This window comes from Pelobates fuscus, chromosome 10, assembly GCF_036172605.1.
Source record: "Pelobates fuscus isolate aPelFus1 chromosome 10, aPelFus1.pri, whole genome shotgun sequence".
Classification (NCBI taxonomy): domain Eukaryota; kingdom Metazoa; phylum Chordata; class Amphibia; order Anura; family Pelobatidae; genus Pelobates; species Pelobates fuscus.
The window spans coordinates 105,286,978-105,305,025 of record NC_086326.1 but is presented as its reverse complement, the minus strand read 5'-3'; the positions used below and the strand labels follow the sequence as shown (position 1 = coordinate 105,305,025).

Sequence of the window (18,048 nt, the reverse complement as noted above, 5' to 3'; positions counted from 1 at the left end):
CATGTGAATACATTCTGTTAATCCCACGTTGTTTTGCTTCAGGGTGAGTGAATGCTATACAGTTCTCCAGGGCTAATTTGACATTTGGCACACATTCTGCCAGGCTGTTTGGCAATTTTAATGGTAGAGGACAGTTAGTGGGACCCTGATTGGGTGGATTAGGTGTTACAATTTATGACACAAAATGTCTGATAAATCTACATCACCATCTAGTGCAGCATTGGCAGGGAAGGTCCTGAGCTCCATTTAGAACATATCTTTATTATTTCCTCAGTAAACTCCTGTGCCAAAAGGAATGAAACCCTAAAGTGTTAGGAACACAACCTGTATTCCCAATGCTTTAAGTGCCCCTGTCCCTAGGTATATTCAGATTATAACCCCCTGTGTGCTGCAATATTAATTAAGTAAAAGTTTTACTTTGAAGCTCCCTTGGTGATGCTTACCTCTCCACCTTCCATGATGGCATGGACTCCTCTGCGATGGTCCAACCGAATGCTCCTCGTAGAGGTGCATTTTGGGATCTTATGTGCATGAGCAGCAGAGCACTGCACAAGCAACCAAAATTCCCCATAGGTAATCATTGAATTAGTGCTTTCCTATGGGGGATTTTGTATCACGGCAACGAGTAGTTTTAAGGGTCAGTGCAGCGGAAAGCGCCTCTAGTGGATGACAGCCACTGTGAGTGGATTTAACCATGCAATGTAAACAATGCAATTTCTTAAAAACCCATCATGTTTTACATTGCAGCGTTAAATGGGCAGGACCACTGCACCCAGACCACTTCATTGAGACGAAGTGGCTTTGGTGGTCTTTTAACTGCTGCAACGATCTGCCAGTGATGCCCTGGATGCATTGCACAAGGGAACTATTTACAATATATAAACTAATATATATATATATATATACTTAAAGTTTGTGCTTGCTAACAAATCATAATATTTGATATAGCACATTAATCTACTACCCTATAAAACATTGAGGCATACGTGTAAATATGTACCAACAATGTCAGTAGTAAGTGTTCAATTAAGAGTTAGATAAGTGAGAAAACATCTTGTGCTAGGAAGTATTAATACGCAACATGTTCAGCTAGCATTAATATTATACAGGATTTATTACGCAAGGTACCAGCGCAGAGCTCAGAAAGGATGCAATCAAGCTGTTTTATTGACACCTTTTATTGACTGATAGATAGGAAAGGATTACACAGTGACTTCATAAAGCTTGTATACACATGTACCTGGATTTTTTTTTTTTTTTGCAGAATATGAAATAAACATTGACTTACTGGAAACCTAGTTCTACATAATAAAAAGCCACAACCATCCTGCTTTATTCTGTACCTTTGTGTTTACTGGACCATAGACTGACACAAGGGGTTATGCTAACAGCACCAATTATGAAAGAAATGGTATGTCAGAATCGCAGTAACCTGTCATTTAGGCAGGAATCCCTTTATAGAACAACTAATATTCATTTTAATGCATCGCCGCAAATGACAAATACATACCGCAGGTGTGCGGAACATTCATTGTTATAATGCAATATATACATTCTGTACTACTGAAAGATCACTCTTCCGGCCCTGTATCAACACAATTATTGTCATGTGAAAGATAAATGTTAGCATGATCTTTACACTATTCAATTCAAAAGAATAGGGAGCTTGTAATACTGAGAACACTTTGGTGTAAAAAGAAACATATTTTACAGTCAGTTTCTTAAACAGTCCTGTAATGCCACATTCAGGAGAAGATAAGAAGATTTGTGAGCAGTCTGGTAGGTGGCCGTAGCCCTTTAAAGGCCAGATATCTGAGCACATCAACAATGCGTTGATCAACTCTCTGTCCCTGAAAGGGGTTAAACATTTGTAAAAAATAAACCTTATATAGAAAAAGAGCATTACAAAGACAATAAGATACCCTCAGGGGATTTTGCATCAAGCTGAATATTAACATGTCAGTTGATTTCATAGTCTGTCTGGCAGTATCTGCATCAAAGGTGGGAGACTTACAGACTTCTGTCTTTTGATGCAAATCTCTTATACATATGGACGCCACGCTTATTTAACTCTTCATGACCAAAGTGGTGTGCAACACATTTTCTGCCGAACCTCAAGTTACGGGCTTACCCATGAACTAGTAATGCTTATAAAAGTATTATCCAGGAAAGGGCAAGCAGTGGGGTAATCATTCCCTGGGCTATTCTAATTTAAATTTTTTTAGTTTTATAACTAGGAATTCCACATTTGGCCACAGGAGGCATCACAAATAGCATACTCAAGCAGAATTTACTATATTAAAGGGTTACTCAAACCCTTTTTGCCTATATGTGCCCCACCCACCCATTTATGATAATCTAATTTCTTGGTCCCCACCCCTTTACCCTTATTTTAACATAAATCTGTAAAATAAACAATAAACTTAGCTGGAGAATACCAGCACTGGGTATTGGTCTCCATGCTTGTCTGGCGTCACTCCTTCCCTCTCTGTGGTCCTATCAAATGCATTTCATAGAAAAGTATTTGAATGGACCGTTCTCACCGCCCTAGACTGTATGCACACACTCTGGGCCATAGAGGGAAAACAAGTGGAGGGACCCTTCAGAACTGAAACCTATAACATAATTAAATAGACACTATATTTACTCATATCTTTTTACTTACAACCCTCCCCTCCAGAAAAATAATCTTTGTGTTTCTAAACTACTGCAAATATTTTTCTCCGCACAATAAAACCTGGTGATGCGCTGCCCCAAGTGCTCCACTTGACCAGAGTATAATTTTGTGAAGTCTATTCTATATTAGCTTGAGTTGTTATACAACTAGGCCAATGATTTAGTTTTCCTTTTTTGGAGGAAAGTTGTCAGACTGCATATATCATTATCTGTATAGAATAAAGAGGCTTTGTCACTGTCACATGGGATCCCTTCCTCTAGCCCCCTCTCCTTTTCTGGCTCTGGAACCGGTGCAGGTTCCCGTTATTATAGTTGTTCCTGTCTAAATGAGTTTTCTTTCTCGGTGCCTTCATTTTAAAGTTTGTCTGTCCTTCTTTGGGCATGTACGTGAAATCTCGCACAAGCCCTGCACACCAACGGCTTTCACAGACCTTATTTAACTCTCGAGATTGCGCAGGAATTAACACTGAGAATCAGTGTTGCACCACTGGATAGAGGTAAGTATAAACAAAAAAATGACAAAGTTTGACTGAAGCTTTGAAAACTTGTCAACCTGCCGGCTATACACAAGGAAAAGTAGTCCCAACTTTACCTTATGTATAATTAAACAAATACGTGTGGGGGGATTTGGCACAAAAAAAGTGACATATTTAAAGGGTTAAGCTTCCATATACCAAATAATAGCAATTACAATGTTAGACATTACTAATGTAAACAGATAAAACATTGGGCTTTGGTAATTATTTTACATTAATGAAAAAAAATATCTATACAGACATTGTAATGTATCAACTGGATACAAAATCCCTTAATTTCTAAATATCAGAAAAAAACTTAACGTAAAATATTTACGCTATTGAGGGGCTGCTTTCCAGCCTAATTATAAATCAGGACTTAACATACCGTATCTACTGAATTGCTGTTTAACCTCATTTGATGCTTGCTGTTATAAAGATGTATGAAAAAAAGCATACTTTAAAAAAATTCCGAGAAGATTCCTGATTAGTAATTAAAAAAAAAAAAAATTTCAGGAGAAAAAAAAAAGCATCTCTACAAGCAAAAAAAAATTAAAATAATATAAAAATGCTCTTATTGATATGTGCTGTATAAGAGAGACAATTCTATTTCCAGTCTACTTATTTAGATACCTTATTCTCAATCTATTACTGTTAACTTTCAATTTACCATGTTTAATATAGTTCCACCTTTTCTATAATTGTTGTTTATTCTCTCATCTTTTCTAAGTTAAAGGGACACTCTGCTCCCCAAATATAAAATTACTATTTAGCAGATATGCCCTAATGAATACATACATTTAATTATGCTTTTCTTCATTAGGGGTATATCTAAAAAACAACTTGTAAAAACTGCAGATCTTTTTTCTGCAATCTTTGCAAGCCCCCCCTTTATCTGCAGACTTCCTGTGGCTGTCAAATACCAGATTTCCCAATGCAGCTCACAGAGATGTATTTGCAGGACAAGTGCTCTGGGCAATTGCCTGCCTCTTGAGTTTAGCTCAACTGAACTAAACATACAGGAAGTAACTCGATACATTGTCTGATTGACAGCCAGGGGGGTGTGACAAGGTTAATTTATAAAATTGCCAATTCTTATAAAAAAATCTGCACTTTTTGTAAAATTTAAAACGTGGGCACACTTTTCACACATAAAACACTTCAGCATGTTAAAGTGCTTTCTGTGTCTGGAATGTTCCTTTTAATGGAGAGATTTATTCATTCAAACACATTCTATATAAACAAACTGAGTGGGTTCAACTACAAACAAAATCTACAGGCTTCATATTTTATTAAAGGGACACTGTCATGGTGTGGACAACTTTGCATCGGTTCAATTAGCATTTTCATTTGGTGTAAATACATCTGTATCTTTTACCTTAATCTGAAACTCCTCCGTACTCGCTCTATTGAATTACAGCTCTGTTTTTAGAGTAACAAGACACGTAAAGTGTACATTATTGACATCAATCGGTGTTACACAAATGAGCACATGCTGTATTACTTAATGCAAATCGTGTCTTCAATCGTGACAGTTCCCTTTAAATAAGAATTTGTCAACTAAATATTTTACTGTACATCCTAGGGCAGGGTTAGACAACCTTTCAGCACTCCAGATGTTGTGGACTACTTCTCCCATAATGCTCTTATAGCCATAATTGAGGCACAGCATCAGGAGAGATGTAGTACACATCATTAGTGCCAAAGGTTGCCTGCCCAATTGTCCTAGGGCATCGATGATTAGATATCCTCTTAAACTAGGAACACACACTAAAAATATTTATTAGAAGGATAAATTCAAATAATTGCTTCTCTGCAAGCTGTATTTAATAAGCATCCCCAGTTAAAGATGACATATAATCACCTCAGTGTAAATAGGTGATGAGAGCTTCAGCAAATTTGATAAATTATTCTAACTGCCCAGCAGTAGTACGACATGCTTCTTGCTATACTCTGTACAGAACCTCAGCTGTTCCACATGCATTTTATCATATAAGTGATAATCAATCTTTCCCTACCTGCATGCGCATCACTCTGCAAACAGAGATCCCTCCTATACAGAGCAATGACATAGACCCACTGCTAAACCCTAAGCACCCAACACAAGGTAAATGAACTTGTGAAACTATTCGAGACTGACGGTTTTATGAGCAGATAAGAGAGAAACAAATTCTATACTATAAAACAGTATATTGGGTGACAGTGGAAATGGTAAGTGTAAAATGCACTGAGGTCAGGCTGCAACCTGAGCACAAATGGAGCAGATTTTGCTGTCCGGCAACAAACTCCATTTGTTTTATCTATAAAAAAATTAACGAGAGATAGAATAAATAGACTGGGTTTTTTAAACCCCTTCCCTGCCATAGCATCGTGCATTGTTCTGCAAAAACAATGAAATAACGTGTGCAGAAAATTATGGCAGAACAAAACAATTAAGAGACTTGTTATAAAAAAAATAAAAAAAAATACATTAGTCAATAGAGCATAAAATGTTTACATATTCTATTGTTTGTTTGTTTTTTTGCTTGGTTCTTTTTTTAAGACAGTTTTAACATTTTAGTAACACATTTGCAATCTGTGTTTTGTACCAATGCAAAATTGTTTCCAAATACAGGGATGAGTAGGGGTAGGTGTAAATACAGTGTGTCAAAGGTTTCACCCAACTGATAAACCTTTGTTAACAGTCGAAGCACCACAGCTTTGAAAGATATGGGTTAATAAACTTCACTGAGATGGGACAAAAGGTTCTTGTATGGATGAAATTAGAATTTTCACCGATCCCTACGCTAGACATCTTCTTCTTGACTGGCTGCTCATTTTTAATGTATTTAAATAATTCACTTTTTGTAACTGGCCTTTTATTTTTTAAACACTGACCCCCAAAAATTGAATATGTCATACATCCAGTTTTATACTCTGTTCATTAATGTAGATATTAATTTTATGAATGATCCACTTTAAAGGTGGCTGTGCGGGTAAAGATAGCAGAAACTCTGGGCTAGATAAACATTAATATCCGATATCCTGGCATTTTTGGTTAACATTTGGATAATTGATAAAGTGCTATCCTGAAACATTTGGGGATTTTTATAAAGTGCAAATCATAACATTCACAGCTCTGATGGCATTAGAAATCTGCTGTATATCTAAATAAATGCACAACAGCATGATGTGTGAATTAAAACTTCTACAGATCCTATCAGATTTTACAAATAATTTGACATATGTGTAATCACCAAACTGGTTATATCATTTGGAAACAAATCACAAACTGGGCCTCAATGGTTGCACTAGAATCCTTTTCCAATTAAGTGTTTTCCAGTTCCAGTACTTTAGCAATTTATGATCATATCTCCACTTTTCCTGTTTTAGTGAGTAAAATATAACAGCACAGGAATCTGATATATTCTTCCTGCTCGATGGGATGTATCCTAGATTTTGTTAGTCTTCAATGTAGAGTCATTTCCTGAAAACACTTTACTAAAGGGAAAATTGTTGGGAATTCAAAGGGTGTTCTAAATTTAATACCAAAGTAGCCAAACTGGAAAATTTCTCCAAGTCAACTATGCTTCAAATTCAGCTACTTTGGCTTAAAAGTTAACCTGTCATGCCCAACAGTACTTTTGCTCTTAATAAATAGCATCAAATTCCATCTATACCTAGTCATATTGAAAAAAACTGATTTTTCTCCTGACTCTCGATTCCTCGTGAGACACTCAATGCAGAGGAATTGAGAGTCATGGAGAGCAGATAAGACCTCCCAATTAATGTCCCTCTGGTCTCCACCCATAACAACCACATACCTGTTTAAAAATAGGCATGTACCTTTTTTTTATGAATGGAGAACTACTGATTGGCTTAGAGTGTCATCTGACCACCAAGTCAATCAGCTTCGCCCCTGGAAAGAATCATCAAGTGAACAAGGACTACATTCTGTCCACACCGATTTCAATTTGATAACTGTTCATTTTAATTTTTTTCTCTGGAATCCAGATGTTTGTTTTTAGTTCAGTTAATTTGGCCTAACATGTGAAATTCACTTAAAATTCCCAAATAATCCACACTCTAGGGACAGTCTGTATGTGAATGAAAACACGCATGCTGTTTTCTGGAATTATCAAAATGCATTACACTTAAATCTCATAAAAGTTGTTTTGTTTTCTTTTTTAAAATTTGGTTCTTTAACCTTGGTAAACCTTGCAATTATCAATAAATGCTGGATGTTTCCAAGGATCATTTAGGGGGAAAAAACGATTTATACAGGGTATTACTAAGACTTTTGGCCACTTAGATGCTTACAGCCAGGGAGTGATTTGAAACATATGCCAAGTATGAAAAAATATTCATCCACTAATCAGTACACTATGTGACGGACTCTGTTATTCTAAGCTTAGCTCTGTATTACATAATGTATGGTGTACAGTTTAGACTTTTCAATTAGAATGAATACTTTAAAAACTACATTGTGCATTGCTCTGGAGAGGCTAATGCCAGTCTATGAGCTTCCAGTCATTGTGTTCTGTGCTCATTTGTCAGCCCAGAGCTGCTTTTTAATCTACGGCCAAACAGCTACCGTAAAAAGGGTCCATGTCGGTCCAGCATAAAGAAAAACTCTTGCGCAGACTCAGTTTATTGGCTGTGGTGGAGGACGAGAGGGTGGTGGCCCAGGGGGCAATCTTGCAGGTGGAGGACCTGGTGGAGGCTGCCGCTGTGGAGGCTGCTTTGGCATGGTGCTTGGTGGAGTGCTTCTAACAGGAGGCTTGTAGATGTTTTGAGTATTCTCTGCTTTAACCCTTGTAAAATTAATGCAACGCCCCTGTAAAGAAAGACAACAATATACAATTCATAACTGGGTACGACCAATCAAAAATCTAATTATCTGAAATACAGGAGCATATTATTCAAAGATTGATAATGTTTCCTGAAAGCTTATGAAATGTCATTTCTATGCTGTATAGTGGAGCGTAATTACAATGTCTACAGGACATGTGCCAGGTTTAGTCAGGTAATGTGTATATATGCTCGTATACCATCACTTTTCTTATCCTGTTAGAATTGCAGGACAGATAATGCTCAACTATTTCTTCACTTACCATTTATGCAAAAGAATTTACAAAATTGTTAATTGTTTAGGTACTCTTAACATTCAGTAAAAAAAGAATCAAACTGTTTAATTCTGATAAATATATTTGCTAGTTATACTTCCTATGTTTCAACTTAATATTACACGTCTTTGTTTGATATACTGTTAACTTTCATCTTTACCTCTCTCTATGCTCCAATACTATCTGTCACCACGCAGAGCTCTATTCTGTCCCTCTGCATATAAACTGTAGGTGGTGTGCCCCCAACCACATCACCGTTAGCACACTGACTACATTACAGGGATTATTTGCATTGTGTCCACATGCATTATTTTTTTGATTTGGGTGACATTTGAGATAGCAGCATTCCCACAAATGCAATTAGGTTCCTTACAAATACTCACATAAGTTGGGTATCCAACTATTTTTTTTTTTTCTGTTTGATATTGATTCACTTATTTTATGGGACAAATAGGTATTCTACTATTATGATAATAGCCTCCATTTAATATTTCGGGGTGAGCTATTCATTTTTTGTTTTTAAATATTCAAATATCAAACAATATATCATATATAAAAACTATCAACATATTAAAATATTTAAAAAAATATTAACATATTTTAAAATAGGGCTTGACAAATCAGAGGCGCAAGGTCGCCATAGCAATTAGGAATTTTGTCGTGGTCCCTGGGTGTTTGTCAGCCCTGGCCACCTTTGGGCTCCCCCTCCCCCCAAAGTGGGCGGCTGTGAGCAGCAGAGGTGGGTTGCTTCTTGCTCTGCTCCATCGGTCGTCCTGCTGTGATGCTGGGAGATGACATCACTCAGGCCCCAGCATCACTAAACAGCACAAAGGAGCAGAGCAAGAAGAGCAGAAAGATGACAGCAGTCACACTGGACCCCAAGAAAAGGATCAACTTCAGCTCTCTCAAAGATAGGGAGACTGTGAGGACTTAAATTGAATTAAAACCCATAATAATCATTGGTGAGACTGTGAGAGAATGTGTGTGTCTGTTAATAGGTGTGTGTGTGTCTGTGAGTGTGCGTATAAAAAGTTATTGTCTACATTAAAATGACTGCAGGGACAGGTTTTGAGTTAATATAATTTGCTTTTTAGTGGGAAAAATTACACGGTACAATAAAATACAACATATTTTTTAAAACTGTATTAAAACACTGGTTGAATAATTGGAGGCCAACTATTTAAAAAAAAAAAAAAAACACTAGTTACCTAATGTCTTAATTTACTTAAAATATATTACTTATAAATACCAAGCTAGGTTGCTACATAGTTTAATGCGTACTAAATATGGGTTATTGCATAGTTTGATACAGAGTATTGTGATGAACACAGAAAAAGGTAAATGAGCAGGTTTTAGTTCTTGCTGTAAAACAATAATAAAAACACAAAAGTTGGAACATTTCTGTGTTCACGCAAATCCATTTCTTTTTCTACTGAAACCTTACAACAAATTAATATTCCTTAGGGCTATTTCCCTCTGGCCACCCTTCCAGTTTAATATGTCAGGATCTGAGTTGGCAGGAAGTTGGGGTGTATTCTCCCTGTGTATTCGCTATTCCTGTCACAGTTCATTAGCTGCTGCTATAGTCCTCAGAGCCAACTCCAAAATACCCTAAAGCAAGATACTAAAAATCAGTGGTTGATGGACCTGTTTGTCACCACGAGTTATCAAACCAGTGATTAACCCAATCTACTCTCTCTAAAAGGCTGATAAAATACCAACCCGGAGTTAAGTTGTGTATTAGTTTTTTTAATTTTTGTTTTTAGCTGTGTTTCTCTTCCTTCTGTCATTGACACACAAAACATACTACTAGATTATAACACAACAAAATCAGCACCTTCAGGCCTTTTGTGCCTAATATATATAATATCAGCTAGGCTAAGTGTATTATTTTTATAGAATTTACAGTGCTATAAAATTTGTTTGTGCATCGTGAAAAATAAACACATAACATACTTCATATATAATAATTAGTGTCTCTGACACTTCAAACGTATCTTTCTCCTATTGTTTCTTTTTCCCTCACAGAATCTGCTCTTTTCTTCATTTCTGATGTATTTCTCTTAAAAACATAAGACAAAGTAGAAACTACTTTGTCTTATGTATTTTTCATACGCTCGACAAACTTGACAAAGGGTGGAGCTTAACTCAACTTCCTTTGCTAAGGTGAAGGCAAGTCTTAGGAGGTGATAGAGCCACTTTAAGGAACATGTTAGATATATTGTTAGAAGAAACTCTGTAGAAGTTATCCTCCTGCCCAATGCAACTTTACAACAGACAAAAAAAGTTACTCTGCATCATTTCTAGTTTTTATTTTTTGCTTAATTTACTAGCTGGGCTTGGATTCTATCTTGGTTTACATATCTTGTTTTGAGTTTATTTCCTCACGGGTGTGGGCAGTCCTAAAATAACATTTGGACATATGGGAGATGAAATAGTCCAACAGGTATTTTGGGGTTTTGTGCGTGCTGGGGAAATAAAATATTTAAATATATATTAATAAGACGTATGGTAACGTGATCCAAACACATTTTGTGGACAAGTATTCCCCCCCCCCCATTCTGCAGCACAGTTGGAAATGGCTTCAAACTGGATTTTGTTTTCCTTCTTTTGGATTAACAGAAGAAACAAAGATGCGTGAAAGATTATATATGATGTACATCAGTCTATTACTATGTAACTATATTTCCAATGACCCATCACATTGTTGCAGGTTTCCCCTTGGCAGACAATGACAATAACACACCGTGACACCTGGGTGTGAAAGTGGCAAGATCTGTTTATTATGTATCTATCCTTTCTATTTTTCCAATTTGTTGTATTTTAATAAAGTTGTGTTACGTGTTATACGTGGGTATTTTGTTAACATCTTAGCACTGACACATGATTACATTGATTTTTTGGTCTGTTGAATTTAAGGCTGGAAGTTTAACTTGCGTGCTGCAGTCACATTGTATAAGTCTAGAGCATGCTCCAGGATTTATTTTCACCTTTGCTGCATGTCTCTGTTTATTTCATATTTGTTTCTGCTTATTGCATTTACTCTTCCTGATTAAAACGATCAAGGTTGTCTTTCCAAGAATTTTTTTTGCCCATAATTATTTAATTATTATTATTATTATTATTATTATTATTTAAATAGAGCCAACAACCCAGCAGTGCTGGTTACATGGAGCAAAGGTTACAGAAGACAAAATTATCTTGACAAACAGAAGTAGACGGACATAATTCTGAGACTTTTTTCTGCAAGTTTTCATTCTAAAAAGGAAAGAGGCAGATGGGAGACAAAAGAAATGTGCGTGCTAGACTGTAGATAGTATGGGTTCTGGGTTAAGTTAAATGATTAATGAGCTTCTTTACATAAATTACATGTGAAGAAGAATTTGAAGATGGAGAAAGAGCGAGTCAGAGACTACCTGGAAGAGAGTTCCATTGATATGTGGCAGCTTGGGTTATGCTACTCGGGCTAACCTTTCAAGATCTGAGCATGCAGACCTTAACTTTGGTGTAATAGATACTGATTAATAAGAGGAATACATGTTCCTGGTGGTGTGAATCTTCTCCTTGAAATAAGTGGTAAAGTCATAGGCAATAGCGGTGGGTGAAGTATAAACATAGTGGGTAGTTCTACCCCAGAATTTGATACTGTAACTTCACTTGTTGGACTCTGTCCATTAAACCCCATTTTCTTACCTCCTGATTGAATGAGAGTTCAACACCTTAAACCGGGGTTCTCCAAACTCTGACCCTCCAGATGTTGCTAGACTACAACTCCTTTAATTCCTTGAATGAAATGTATAGCCAGAGAATCATGGGTGTTGTAGTTCAGCAACATCTGGAGGGCCAGAGTTTGGACCACCCTGCCTTAAAGCTACATATACACAAATTTGGGAAACACTGGCTTTAACCCCTTAAGGACACATGACATGTGTGACCCCAAACAAATTGATTTGAGGCCTCACAAATTTTGAGCAGAGAGATTAGTGCTAAACAAAGACTAATACTATTTGACATATCAAGTTGTAAGGACACAAATGATACGTTAAACAGTAGACAGACGAGTTATGTAGGTTAAAAAAAACAAGTCAACAATATGTACAACCAGTCTCACATCTGTTTCTGCTGTAAAAGTAAGAGTGAATCCAAGTGTGAAGCATTTCCAGTTTTGGAGAAAAAAAGGAGACAAATATTTATTCTTAACTTCGATCAACAGGTCGTCAACACCATGTACATATGGAATATGCCTTTCTCACCACACATGCAGGTCATTTTCACAACACATATAGAATTCACATAACTCGATATAGAAGACTGTGTATATGCACATTATTTATATTTAAATCAACTGTTCACTCTTACTTTATCTCCTGCCTGGGGTCTCATCAGCGACACTTGGTCATACCCTCTTCGTAGCAGTGCCCAAAGTGCATCAAGTTTGCCCTGCAAAGGAACAAGAGATCAAGGTCTGTTCTATCACAAATTTTCTGAGGATCAACAAATAAGTGCAACATTTACCTTGATTGGGCTGTACCATTTCCTCTCTTGTGGACTTCTTCTGGTTGAGCTCTTCTTTGGTTTGGGCTCCCAAGGTTCGTATTCTTGCTCTGGTAGCTTTATAACAGCATTTTTAGGCTTTTCTAGCTTTGCACCCTCCTCAGTCGAGCCCTTATCCCCCCATCTCACCTACAATAGAAAATAATTAGTGAACTAGAGAATAACTGACAGAAACATTACATATGTTTTACATACATATATGATTTTTTTCATCCTCTCCAAGGTTGTGCTGATTACTTGTCTGATTTTACAGTGTACATTGATGGGTCCGGCAACCAAAACACATAGACCCAAAAATAATGCCTTTCCTTCTATATTATGGTTAAGGTATTTTCCCATCACAGCCTGATTATTACCTCCATTCTTTTAATGCCACCAACACCTCTTCCTCCATAATAAGATGCATCCACTGTTGGCCACTTTTTCTTGGGCAGCCCGTCTTCATCATCGGATTCCTTCAATATAAATTATAGTTCTTTTTTATGAGTGATAAAATAAAACACAAGTTAAAACAGTTTTGATTTGTATCATTTTCATATTTTATCTTTATTTATCTGTATTTCCTAGGGAGACATCAAAGTGGCCACTCTTTAGATGGCCACTGGAGGTGCTTCCTGGCTCAGGGCACAGTAAGCAGCCCTGCCGTTCAGCGTCTCAATTCTCTGCATGGGGATGCTGAATTTTCCTCATAGAAATGCATTGATTTAATGCATCTTTATGAGGAGGTCCTGATTGGCAAAAACGGCATTTGGCCCCGCCCCCGTGCCAATTTTAGCCAATCCGATGTTTTCCCTATGGGAAAGCTAAAGATTGGCTAAAAATCGCAGACCCGTGCGGCGCTGGAAATAAGGTGAGTTTTTTTCCTAAATGGTGGGTTTAGCACTATAAGGTCAGGAATACATGTTTGTGTTCCCGACCCTATAGTGATCCTTTTAACATAGCCCACGATAACATACTGCACCCACATTTCTGTAATAGCAATCTTCAAAATAACACAGCGTTATTTGCTAAAGTCCGAATGCCCAGTACCGAATAGGGCAAAACTACCCGCTTGCATTCTAAACTGCAAAATTCCAACACTATTTAACAATGTTCATATTTTGTAAATCAGTCCCCAAATGGGCCTGAATTTGGTCTGGATTTAGCCAAATCAAATGTGGAAATGTAGACTGACGCTTCAAATTCAGTTCCAGATCTTTTAAATATCCAAACAATTTGCCTGCAGGCACAGAGTGGTGGCATGGGATTATATCCCTGGCTCTTTAATCATGGGGCCTTTCTAGTGTTTGGGGGGCATAGGAAGGTGAACTACCTCCCTTATAGTAATATGTAGGTCTTATTGACTTCCATAGGCTTTTTATTTAATTCTAATTATTTAATGTGGCGGATGACTAGCAAGTGCTGACCAGCCGCCACATATTTAACCCTTGCATTATTGAGGGTTATTTTACTATTTGACTGGCTTTTAGTACTGAAAATGATCATTCACTTCCAAAAAGTGAATGTGCATGCTGGATGTTTTCAGTCCCTATTCAGTTTAAAATTGGTGATTTGTTGAATCTTGATCTAGACACCAAAATCATACAAGCGATCGATGCAGATTTGCTCGAGCTAACGGAATTCAGACCATATTTGGCTTTACCAAATGCGAGAATTGCCACTGTATTCGGTATTCTGTCATTTTCACAAGATTGACAATGTTCAAGGCTCACCTGACATGTACTCTTATCTACTGGACAACACTGAGCTATTTTTTAACAAATGGTGATCATACAATAAGAACATATTTTGAATACATTTCATTGTTAAGGGTCTATTCACTAAACTCCAAATTGTAGAAAAGTTACATAGTTACACAGCTGAAAAGAGACTTGCGTCCATCAAGTTCAGCCTTCCTCACATATGCTTTTGCTGTTGATCCAAAAGAAGGCAAAAAACCTCATCTGAAGCGCTTCCAATTTTGCAACAAACTAGGAAACAATTCCTTCTTGACCCCAAAATCCCCAGCAGTCAGATGTCTCCTTGGATCAAGCAGCTATTACCCCACTAATTAGAAATTAAATCCCTGTATGTTATGTTTTTGCAATTTTTTAACCAATTGCAGTTTAAACATCTGTATAGACTCTGACAAAATCACCTCTTCAGGCAGAGGATTCCATATCCTTATTGCTCTTACTGTAAAAAAAAAAAAACATTTCTTTGCCTTAGATGAAATCTCCTTTCTTCCAGCCTAAATGTGTGACCTTGTGTCCTATGTATAGCCGTTTATAAATAGATTTCCAGATAAAGGTTTGTACTGGCCCCAAATATATTTGTATAATGTTATCATATCCCCTCTGAGGCGCCGTTTTTCTAAACTAAAGAGATTTCCTTTTTTTAACCTTTCTTCGTAACTAAAATGCTCCATTCCTTTTATCAATTTTGTAGCTCGTCTCTGCACTTTTTCTAGTGCCATGATATCTTTCTTTAGAACAGGTGCCCGAAATTGCACAGCATATTCATGGTGTGGTCTTAACAGTGATTTATAAAGAGGCAAAATTATATTTTCATCCCGAGAATTTATGCCCCTATTTATACATGACAAAACCTTAGCAACTGCAGATTGACATTGCATATTTCTGCCTAATTTGTTGTCTATAACAATTCCCAAATCCTTATCATGTGTGGTTATCCCTAGTTCACTACCATTTAGGGTGCTTGTGCATTCTTTTTTTTTTTTTATTCTTTTTTTTTTTTATTCAAGATAGGCTTTTATTCAAAACATTTTGCATACATAAACAGTGGGCTTGTTTCAACATAAGCTGTTGTACAATAATATTGCAGAATTACAGTGCAGTAAAGTCAGTCGTGATAGCAATAATATAATTACAAGTCTGGAAACCAACCCATTCATCAAGAGTACTACAGGTGTCATATCTGTATACCGGCGTTTATAATAAAGGGTGCGAATGTAATGCAGTTAAATATGACATACTGTGACATTGCCGACAGATATTACAAAATAAGTGGGCATTTTTATGAAGATGTGCTTAATTGACTCAAGAGTAACGAGTATATTATATATGTAAGTCTATCAGTGCTAACTTTAAAGGGACACTATAGTCACCTGAACAACTACAGCTTAATGTATTTGTTCAGGTGAGATCTATAGCTCCCTGCAGGCAATCTAATGTAAACACTGTATTTTTACATTGATTGATAGGAATACCTCCAGTGGCCGTCACTCAGACAGCCACCAGAGGGACTTCCTATCATGCAGGGCCCTAAAAAGGCCCTGTACACGTCAGACGTATTGAAATACGTCTGACGTGTTCAGGAGAGAGAAGGCACTGTGTGCGCGCCTTCTCTCTCCAGCCTGTCAGCAGAGGAGGGGGGCAGGCAAAGACCGCGAGCTGTCAGTCAGCTCAGCTCGCGGCCGTGCACACCGCGCGCATGCGCGGTAGTGCGCTCAGGACTTCAGAGGGGGGCATGAATGCCGCCCTCTGAAGTATGTGCGCATGTGTGGCGAAGCCGCGCATGCGCACAAGGGAGCAATGACGCTTCCAAATGGAAGCGTCTGATTGCTCCCTGCTCGCGCCCGCCTATTTCATCATTTTGACGAAATAGGGGGCGCGGCTTCACGAGGCTCCCGGCGCTGGAACCAGGTGAGTAATTTCGGCTGCCTGGAGAGTCCCTTTAAGTATTTAAATTAATACTAATATAAGTACAGCAGGCTTAGTAGTGCATGTCTTATAAAGATAACGAATAGTCGGTATGGGGAAGTATGTAGAAAAATTGCATGGTTGCAACTGTGCATCAGGCCCACCTGCTATCCAAGTTGTATGAGCTATGTGCGTTTTCAGGTTAACCTTTAAAGGAGAGTGTCAGCCCACAGTGTTTCGCTTAGGTATGTCTGATTGTTCATTTTCCTTTGCTCTATCCTATTTCCTGTGTGTTTTCCTGCAATTATAAAGGGGATATTCCAAAAAAACTAAATCAATTTACAGGGTTACAGTTATGAACGTGCGGGAAGAAGAATGCAGCGAAGAAGAAGCAGCTCTTCTGTTTATCTCCGCCTGGGAGCCCCTGGGTTCTTATGATTTATCTTGTGGCAAAAACGGTGTCATTAACTATGGCGTATGGCCTACTCCATTCTACTGTTAGGCTTATGTAGCCATAGCCCAGACTCCATATTAAGTTTGTACCAAGTATAACTCCCTCTAGCGCTCCAGGTAATCATGATGTGATAGAATAAGAGAAGGGGAAATAAAAAAGGAGGGATGGGTGCCCTCGGGATTGTGGAGGGGCCTGTGGGATAGGGCCCTACGTGAAGATCCCCGGTTAGGTCCTCTTGTGAACCCTAGGGATCTTGGTCCAAGCACGTGCGGCCAGGTTATATGAATAAAAAAACACAACTAAGTAATTAAGGAAATAAAATTTAAGTAAGTAGAAATAACTTCCTGCTTTAGGTGGGAGCACTGCCCAGTGCATCAACATCAGGCACCCGTGGGTGCCAACGTATACATTAACACCCGGCTCCGGGTAAAGCCCCCCCATGAGCTTGTCAGTATAGCGGGCACTCGAGGTACCCCCAGTCCATGAGACCCCCCTCTCCTAGAGTCCACTAACTGGGCGGCCTCTGCACCTCCACTGTCCCGGTGGAGTCTCAATAAGTAAGACAGGGTGCCTCCGTGGGCCCCCTCCATCGCCGGCCACTGCTCCTAAGCTTAGTCCATGCGGCCCCGCGGCCACCGGTCCACCGCAACCCCCCACAGACCAGCACGGCCGGGCTCGCAGCAACGGGAAGCAACATTCTCCAGGTCTCCGGATCTCCTAGAGATGGAGGTCACTCCTGTCCTACCCGAGACAGTCTGGTAGCCATGATGCCACTGCATGTCGGAAGTCCTCTTGGCGCTCCTGAGTGATTTCTGGGCGGACTCCTGGGTGAGTGTGTTAGGAGTCGTTTAATCCGTTCCGTGACAAGGCAAGTAGGGTGCTCCACAATGTATGTCTTGTCTCCCTTGTAGGGGCTGAGTACATACTGGCAGAGCTGCATCCAACATCCCGCAATCGCAGGCTGGTAACCACAAGCCTGTATGTGAAAACTTGCATCTTCAAAACAGGAAACCATTTAAACAATTTAACAGGTGACCGGGATGACCCCCCCGGTTCTGGGGGGGTGCGGGGCCGCAGCGTGTTCTCTCCGGTCGCCTCTTGCA

The 18,048-nt window shown here is 38.5% G+C and overlaps 1 protein-coding gene across 2 annotated transcripts in view; it reads right to left on the bottom strand.

Annotated features, from left to right (window-relative positions):
- Positions 1-1,160: 1,160 nt before the first annotated feature.
- The window catches only part of ANTXRL (ANTXR like), an 83,631-nt gene continuing 66,743 nt past the window's right edge, over positions 1,161-18,048 (bottom strand). Inside the window, exons 15-19 of one of the 2 annotated variants that reach the window (XR_010085675.1) lie at positions 13,207-13,305; positions 12,812-12,979; positions 12,656-12,736; positions 4,095-8,007; positions 1,161-4,051 (exon numbers count right to left, since the gene is read on the bottom strand). Coding sequence is in view for 1 of the 2 variants with exons in the window: in XM_063434779.1 (XP_063290849.1) it covers positions 7,816-8,007; positions 12,656-12,736; positions 12,812-12,979; positions 13,207-13,305 (540 nt within the window). In the remaining variant the exon portion in view is untranslated. Of the gene's footprint in view, positions 8,008-12,655; positions 12,737-12,811; positions 12,980-13,206; positions 13,306-18,048 lie in introns of both variants that reach the window. The other variant, XM_063434779.1, reaches the window with a different exon arrangement.